The sequence below is a fragment of the Mya arenaria genome, chromosome 14, assembly GCF_026914265.1.
Source record: "Mya arenaria isolate MELC-2E11 chromosome 14, ASM2691426v1".
NCBI lineage: Eukaryota > Metazoa > Mollusca > Bivalvia > Myida > Myidae > Mya > Mya arenaria.
In genome coordinates, this window is record NC_069135.1 from 62,968,443 (window position 1) to 62,977,956 (window position 9,514).

The window sequence follows — 9,514 nt, forward strand, 5'->3', positions numbered from 1 at the left end:
ACTTAAGTTATGATTTACCTTAAGATGCATGTATAAATACCATTCCAGTTGCACAAATCAGGTTTCTGTCACAACGTTTGGATTTCCCTTCAAGGTTGTCTGACCCCAATTCTAGTATGCCCCTGACAGTTTAACCCCATTAAGGTACACATCAGGCTGTCTGACCTCATTCTGGTGTGCCCCTGACAGTTTGACTCCATTAAGGTAAGGCCCTGATAGTCTGACTCTTTTTCCAGGGAAATACTGTCCTCATTTTCTTCAACCATTCTGCCTTATCTCTATAGACTACTTTAAGACAAGACGTGCTTAGAAAACGGAACAGGTGGATAATTGGTCTTCATTAGAAGCGTTTATTTTATCACTAGGTTACGGAGAGCTGGTCTTTTAAGAGGTCCTTATATTGATTCAAGGAGGAGACAAGGTGACAGAAGTGAAGAGATTATGTTTTCTGAAAGCTTGGCTTTCATCTTGGTCGCTGTAAACAGATATTAATTGGTGATATTCTGCAAACAGGTCTTTGGACTTGAGTGGATTTCATGGTACTGGTCTGTACTTCAACATTTGCGCTTGGATTTATTTACCAGACATAATTATACGCGAGGGAAATCCAATCTGAACTGTTTCCATCGAGGATGAGAATTTTATGCTGATATGAAAGTAACGAGGTATCAAATCGCCTACGTCATGTTTAAACTAACTTTCATCTAGTGCACTATTTGTCGCTACACTTAAAAACCCATAGGATTTGCTCAAAACATTAAAGAACGGTACACTTTAACCAACTTCTATTATCTTCCCAAAATGCCAAAATCTTAAACGCCCACTATTTTTAGTTAATGCAAAAGTAATTGTTTCATTTTTAATGCATTATCATATTAAACGCATTGACTTTTACGATGATAACATAAAAGCATATGATTCAGGCACTTATTAAATAAAATAAGCATTTATATGCATTTCTTGTTTTGATCATTTTAAATTTCAATGAGTTAAACACGAAAATGAATTAACATTAATAAAAATAATTTGGTTATAAACTATCTAGAGCTTTTTAAAGTGTTCTTCTTCAAGCAACATTGAAAGTCTAAATTTTAGAAAATGACGCATTATCCCATTCCGATTTAAGACGAGCTTAGACGTAAAAACATTACAAATTTGTTTGCCTTTTTTCCTTGTACCCTCCCCCATTTTTTATTGTACCATGAATAAGTCATTGTTTTAATTTTATCTAGTCCAATTAGATACTGTTTATTTTTATCCAGCACAATTGGTCGGTCCAATTCAGTTGTAAATTCGCTCGGTGCATTTGATGAATCAGGTCAGATTTTGGAAAGGAAATGGAAAAAGGAAAAACTAAGGCAAAAAAGAGGCATAACGTATTAAATTATTTCTGCCAGTATACTGTTAAAAATGATTTACCGACATGAGCGAAATACCAACCCTAGTTTTTCACGCATGTTACAAGAACCAGACTTATTATATTTGTTTGAGGCCTTGCTTTGATTTATTTTATTTCCAGTTCAAAATCTACTTTTATATTAATTTCATACTCAACATATAGGATTTCTTTTTGTCTAAAACTTTGGCCAAAACTGGGCCCTATTCATTATCCCCCAAAATACACTTGTTCACAAAACATTAGACACAATATTCACAATCCAATAAAAACATATGTCTAAACTTTTAATTAACAAGTTAACTAGTACAGTTATGCTTAAATGCATTCATTGTCTTTTAAAATAATTCAAATTCTGTATCTTTAAGTCCATTTACTTTGTTTCCTTTTTTGAAATTTACCATCGTAAATTCACAATTTTCACAATTCAACAATCTTGTCACTATTTTGGGAATTCTGGGGGCCCTTGCCCCCTTTAAAAAATGGTTGAAAAAAACAACAACACTGACATATTTCTTGAACAAGAATTGGAATTAAAACATATTTCATTTTATACTCATTGCAGGTATTACAGCGCGACGATAGTCAAGATGTCAGGGGTACGCAGCGACGAGGCTGCTATATGGCTCTCGGCGCTTACAGCCGCCGTTAACTTCGTGTTTACACTGCTTGGCTTATACCTTGTTGAAAAGATTGGGAGGAGACCTCTGACCCTAGCAAGTCTCATTGGTTTGTGATTTAGTTAATGTTAATATATATAACAGTATTTAAGTGTGCATGCTAATTCCTCTGCATATGGGATCACTGGGCAGATTCACGTTGTATTATTTAGAAGAGCTCTGACAATTAAAACAACAACTGCAACGAAAACAACAAGCATATTTCCATTTACTGTAATCACTATTTTCAACGTGAATTATTAAGAAGAATGCACATGAACTGGCTAAATAAAGGCAAACAAGTGATTTATTCGCTGAACACTTTGTACGGCATATAATACCAAACGTAAACACTATTTATTACTTCGATCATTGGAAATGGACTTTAGATGATATGATTTATGTCAACAGAGCTATGTAAGGTAATGAACAAATATTTATGCTTTCTGCTTTTAACGCCCAAATTTATATTTATACAAACTTAAGTGTTCAATGTTGTAGGGTTAAACTAAACAGTGGAGATTGCTGCTCCTGTTTTTTGGTAACACCAACACTTTTCAAACCTCGCAAATTTGACCTAACCCAAACAAATCATTATAAAATACCTTGGCCAATTGAAAACAATCAAGGTAAATCTAAGATTTTATTTACGTTATGTAACTTAAAATGACATTATAATATTATAATGCGATATGTTATTTTTGTCAAATTGCAGGTGCTATAGTTAGTTTATTGCTGTTAGCGGTGGGTTTTCACGTTGCCTCTCTGAACACCCCGCAGATACCAGCCCCCGAAAGACTGTCATCAAATTACACGTGTTCTTCACATAGGTAAAGTTTTGGAAGGATTGTTTATGAAATTTGTTGGTAAAACAACCTAATTGAGCTTTGAATATTAAAAACAAAATATGTATATGAAAATCCATGAATTTAAGGACTGATTAGTGCATTGTATTATTCATGAAAAGTATCATAATTCCACACCGAATAAGGACTGGTCAGTCCATTGTATAATAATTAAGAAATACACTAATTCATATCCAACAAAGGACTGGTCAGTCCATTTTATTATGAATGAGAAGTATAATAATTCCAAACCAACGAAGGACTTGACAATCCATTGTTACGCTCCCCAAAGCGAGAGCATGTAGTTCAAAAGTACTGGTGGAATTGAAATACAACTTGGTATAAAGATAGATGGCAATAAGAGAAGTGCAGTGCACAAGAAGCTTAATCATATCGTGAATATCAATAGCTAGCCCTTAACTATAATTTATGATTGGTGCTTTTCCGGGTCATATCTTTGAATTATTTAAGGGATTGAAATGAAACTTCAAGGTGCAGTGCAGATTAACCATAATCCAGCCCTGCATTATAAGTTATCTCCCTTTTAATATTTTTCAAAAATGGGAACTTGTCCGGGCCGTATCTTAGAAAATACTACATGGATTAAAATTAAACTTGTTATTTTGAAAGATAGCAATGAAAGGAAGTGCATTACAAAATAACAATTATACTTACCTACAATTTGTTGAGTTATCTCCCCTGAAATTGCCATTTTCTTTTTTTTTTAAATTGGACACCCTTTGACTTAAAACACCATTTCAAGTCATGCAATTTTCTATTTTCACTTTGTAAACAAGCAATCGTTCAACTTTAAAATTCAATAACTTTGTGTTAAGGCCTCTAGAAACAATATAAAAACCGAGAGAAGCTTACACGTCTGGCCTCCGGGTAGACGTACATATATTGCGATAAAAGTGATATAAACGAACTAACCAGGTCAAAATATCCGAAAACACCAATATACTTTAACAAACCGCCATTTTGTGCCATATCTAACATTTCCCCTAATTTAAGATCCCGCAAAAAAACAAATTCGTTGGAGCCCCTGTCTTACTCTCTGTCATCTGAAGCGTTCTCATAAATTATCCTCTCCCTTTCAATTTACTTTCTGTGTCTGCTATCGGAACTGATCTCCATGTTGTCATTTACAACTTTGTATCATTGTTAATCAATAAAAAAAATAGTTGTCTTTCACATTTCACCTTCGCTGATATGAGAAAGAAGATTAGATGTTTCCCCATAAACATATGCTTGGACAATAAATATGTTGAAGTTACACTGAACTTATTGTTTCTGGGTATTCATGGGTGGATCCATGCATAATTATCGGGTGAAAATTTTGACCTGGTGTCTGTGTTCATAAATCATCTAAGTGAGAATAAAATGAGGTTGCATTTAAAGAAAAGTAAAAATGTTTTTACATCAACAATATAGAAAGTTGAAGATAATATGACAATGTACCAATTGTTCAGAATTTTGCTAAAGCTCGATTTATGGCATCGGTTTTTTTTTTCTTTTTAAATAATCTGAGTTTGAAAATCCGGTTTCATTGTATGATCTTAAGATTATGTCAAATTGCTGATAGCGGCTGAGTGTGTTTTTATGATGTGTAAAGTGAACAATCGAAATTCACTGGATGGTCTTGGGTGAAGCAGAAGCCGTGATTAATCAGTTCTTCAAAACCTTGAAATGTTCACCAGTCAATATGCAGCATTTCCATATACACCAATTAGAATTGCAAAAGTACGTTCGATTTAATAATTCAGCTTGTCTGCTTTTTCCAAGATAGAAAGAGGTATTGTAAAAGCCTTTTGTTATGTCTAAGTCGTTTCGCATAAGCATGTGTATCCTGTAAACACTAATCATGTTGTTTATATAACTTGGACAGAACTCAATTGAATTGGGTAACGTAGATAGTGCGCATTTTTTTAATCTTATATTCACAGTTCATTTAAATGTTTCGTTAAAAAACATGAATTTTTCCAGATATGTGCCCAGAACATAGATATAATGATCGGTATTTTTGTCATTTTATGAGAGATAATATAAATTTCTGTTACCCTTCTCTAGGTAAAGGGCATGCTTTTTGGCATCATATATGTATGTTATCAATGTATATTTCTTTTGGCTATGATGGGCACTCCAAACAGGTTTCGATGCTTATCTAATCACGAGGAATCCTAATTCCGTAACAAAAGTTTTGCATTAATATGTATAAAATACCACATTCAATATGTATTGCGCAAAGGTTTAAGAAAGACAACATTGCAATTCTAGTTTAAAAAAAAATGTTTTCTAATTAGCCATAAAACATTATTATATGAACTAGCATGAAAGCATGTAACTCTTCAACAGGTCAATAATAGTTGTTTAGAAGGTACGTGAAAGGCAGTAATCCGAATAATTGGCTGTTTTGCAATCTTACCACATACTTTCACAATACGGTTTCATTAATTAAGCATGGGCAGCTGCATATGGACATCTAGACAAATAGAAGCTGACAAGTAGAGTAATGTTTCGGGCGTTGAACGGAAAAACCTATGTCAGAGTCTGATTACTGAGGGAAGCAAGATTGACATAAGGTCATTCACGGATCAAGGACTGGACAAACATTCATTAGAATTTCCTCCTACGGTGAAATTATACGAATATCACTTTATTATATATTATATATAAAGTAGCAATGGCACTCCTATGTAAACATTCATATCTGTGAGACCAATGCAGATATTTACTAGCCACATGGGCTCTGGGCAAACAAATGCATGTAGACTTAAATCCACTTTTCTCTCTGTTAGGTAAAGTCGGTTCAACTTCATTCATTCAGTAGAACAATTCATTAGAGCATATATTATCATGTTATTTTTACAAATGACAATTAAAGTAAAGAAATTCTGAGCTAATATTTTAGAAATAATAAGTAATCCTCATTGATGCCTCAGTCTGTACAGTTTCCGGTTTACCGGAAATGTCCTATTAGGGGAGCTTTTCATAACAGACACGCATGGGGTCTTTTCATGGCTCTATTTTCCGATTCTGCGACTTGAACAATGCTTACAATAACTCTAAACTAAATAATGTTTAAGCAAATATGTTCACATGCACAACATAACATTGATGCCATTTGTTTTGACTTAAATGCACCTGCTCTGCAAATCGTAACAACTAGGCCATCTTTGGCAAGCTTCGAGATAGATAATTCTGCTAATTCTGCTGGGCGAGGTGTTTCGATTGCTGCTTAGCCAGCTAAGAACATGTTTAATAGAAACCCATACCTTGTGGTATAATTAAGGTTACACAACACCAACATTGATAACAGAGAAAAGTATTTCGCATTTGTATTAAAAGTCGTGTATTGAAAAATGAAGCAATGCGTGCACAAGACAAATTTTATTGATTAACACACAGGGGCGTGTATGCATCAACACTATAAAACATAATTATCGCTTTTTGGATATTCACGGGCATTCAGCGCTGCAAATTATCAGGTGATGGCAATTGTGCCGAGCGTTGTAGGTATTTCAAAAGAATCAAATATATCCGAATTCCGTTAGATATTTTATTTCTGTACTTGAAGTTATTTTAGATTATTTATTGCAGGACGTGTAATGACTGTATGATGGACCTCAGTTGCGGTTACTGTTTTGTGGATAATGAGGACACAGCAATCAGTAACTCATCCTGCCTACCAACTGGAACGGACAACCCCTGGGTTTCTGGAATGGGACAGTGTAGCCAACAAACACTCCCGGTGAAGCTGACCTGGGCTTATGACTACTGCCCATCCCCATTTTCCTGGATGCCCATGGTCGGCCTCGTTCTGTACCTCGTCACCTTTGCCCCAGGTCTGCAGATGATGAGCTTGTCTTTATATATCTAAACACATTTGAGTCATACTACATTGTCATCCTTAATCCAGGTCTGCAGTTGTTACCTTTAATCTAAGTATGTGTTTACCTTAAGTGTCTCTATTGCTCTATGTCTGCATATGTAGGATGTCTTTGGTAAATAGTCATATGTTGTATAAGTTTGTGTTTACCTAATCACCATATCCATATCGGCAGATGTTGCCTGTCGATATAAACCTTATTACCGCTGTACAGGTCTGTAGATGACGTGTGACTGAATGTGTCTTGCTACCTGTACACAAAATATACAGTTGATGTGTGTGGCTGTATAAACCTTCTCACCTGGTCACCAGGTTTCGGATGATGTTTGTGTTTGTACATACCTTGTGACCTGAATACCTGGTCTGCAGATGATGTGTGTGTCTGAATATACCTTGTCACCATTCACCAGGTCTGCAGATGATGTGTGTGTCTGAAAATATATTTTGAACTGTACACCACATATGCAGATGATGTGTTTTTCCGTATCTAATTTAACACCTGTACACCAGGTCTGCAGATGATGATGATGACCGTATAAGTATGCTTTTTAACACTTTTAAAACAGTAATATTTTATGAATTACAGGTATGGGTCCAATGCCATGGACTATAAACTCTGAGATTTACCCTCTCTGGTGTCGTAGTTCAGCTATCTCAGTGGCGACATTCACAAACTGGATCTTCAACCTACTTGTCTCCATCACATTTATAACTCTCACAGAAAACCTCACGCGACTCGGTAACAATGATATCACATTTATGACTCTCATACAATTTAGTAACGATCAAATAACCCAAAAAACGTTCAATGCTTTGGTAAAAAAGATATCACTATTATAGCTCTCACTGTAAACATCACCGATTTGGTAACAATAATATTACCATTAACAAATATATCCTCCATGTAAAGTGTTCCTAAATTTCGTTTGTAAGATAAAGATATACACGTAAATGTAACTTTTTGAGGCTCATGTATGCTGTATGCGAGCCGGGCAGAGTTGAAGGGCTGAATTTTATACAATTTATCATTTTAGGCACTTTTTTGCTGTATGCTGGCCTGACAGTGCTAGGGGCCTTAGTTCTCTATATCTGGCTACCGGAAACCAAGGGGAAAAGTCTTGAGGAGGTCGAAGGTCTATTTGCCCAGCCTTGGTGCGGCACTGTTAATGGCGCGGACTATAATACCAAGACGATACAATATGTACACATCCGGGGACTCAATAGAGACGGCCGAGAGTCGGAACTTGACTCGCCAGAGTGACATGTCCATCCATATTGTGGCGCGGTGAAAGTCACGGGCTAAAACACCAAAATAATACAGTATGAATTCGGGAACTTAAAAAAGACACTTGGAAGCCAGAATTCGGCTCACATGAGTGAGCTGAAGGAAATATAGAAATGTATAAATATGTTAAAACGATCTGTAAAAAGACTAGGATTTTCCACTGAAAGGTTTCATCTTAATGAAAAGGTTTTTATTTAGTTTTTATTCTTGAAATGATACTAGATAAAAAACAAATTCCAAATGTGTGTACGATATTTTAAATGTTGACATTTTGAATGTGGATATATATGTATGTAAATATATACAGGAGTGGTCATCTAATAAGAAAATAAATGACCACGTTAATTCGAATATATAGAAGATTTTTTTATTGATTTCAGTGTAAGATTGTATGTTATTGCACGAGTGATATAAAATACGATCTTATACTAAAATCAACAACTTTCTGTTTCTTAATGCTTATTCCGGAGCTTTATTAATATTATAATTTATTTTTCTAAATACCCCTTTTTTGAAAAGAGTGTTTTCTACCCCGCTACCTGTGGAAGGCCCCTCACGCAAAAGTATTGCTTATGACTAGCTGTCATTTTTTTTTTCAAACGGTTGTTGTTTCAAAGTATATATTTATTTTAACTTATGCTGCCTTTTTTAAATACACACTGTTTATTTTTATAGTAGTTCTTCAAGTTGATATTTTAACTCCTTAATTTGCAGTGAGATTGTTGTAATATCAAATGATTAAATGTAAAAATATGTTATTGTTAATTGAAATCTATTATTGTTTCATTGCCAAAAATGTTATTTTATGCTTCAAATGATGTCACGCCTTTATGATGATTTTTGAATATGTGTGGCTGTTGAAGGAACATATGGCATGTACAGTTTATTATATGTCTATTGTTCAAGACTTATTTTTTCCTACTTTTCGAAAAGGCCTTGTTCCCTTTTCTATATGTTAAAACCTAATATTGCTGTATTGTTTTGTCTTTAACGACTTGTTGGAAAGAAACCAGCAAACAATTCATATTATGAACTGAAAGATGGTAAACAACTTATATAAGTCATTTTCTACTTGTTAAATGCTATTTTTCCTGGTTTTTTTTTAAATGTTGATTTTGTAGACCTTTTTATCTCTATTCATGATCTCTGGTTACTGATTGCCTATTTAGATTAAGAGCTGCATATCTATAGTCAATTTAATCCTTGCCAACAATTTCATATGGCCTGATGGCTATGAACATTTCAACTAAAATGTCGTTCAAGGCTTAGTTAATCACAGGTTTTATGAAACAGGAAGACGCCATTTCAAAAGATTGTTAAGAAAGATTTTATTTTGTAAAATGATCTTAAACTGATGTGCAGAAGTGTTTGTTTGTTTAACTTTATGTTGCCAGCACTCCTACGTTTCCCTACTATTTTGCCATAAAAGCTTATATATAT

At 34.5% G+C, this 9,514-nt stretch overlaps 1 protein-coding gene across 1 annotated transcript in view; it reads left to right on the forward strand.

The window, feature by feature from the left end:
• Window positions 1-8,050, forward strand: part of LOC128218052 (proton myo-inositol cotransporter-like) — a 93,789-nt gene extending 85,739 nt beyond the window's left edge. The window contains exons 5-9 of the mRNA XM_052925572.1: window positions 1,962-2,125; window positions 2,771-2,885; window positions 6,501-6,745; window positions 7,376-7,528; window positions 7,824-8,050. Of these exons, the coding sequence (XP_052781532.1) occupies window positions 1,962-2,125; window positions 2,771-2,885; window positions 6,501-6,745; window positions 7,376-7,528; window positions 7,824-8,050 (904 nt within the window). The remainder of the gene's footprint in view (window positions 1-1,961; window positions 2,126-2,770; window positions 2,886-6,500; window positions 6,746-7,375; window positions 7,529-7,823) is intronic.
• Window positions 8,051-9,514: the final 1,464 nt, after the last annotated feature.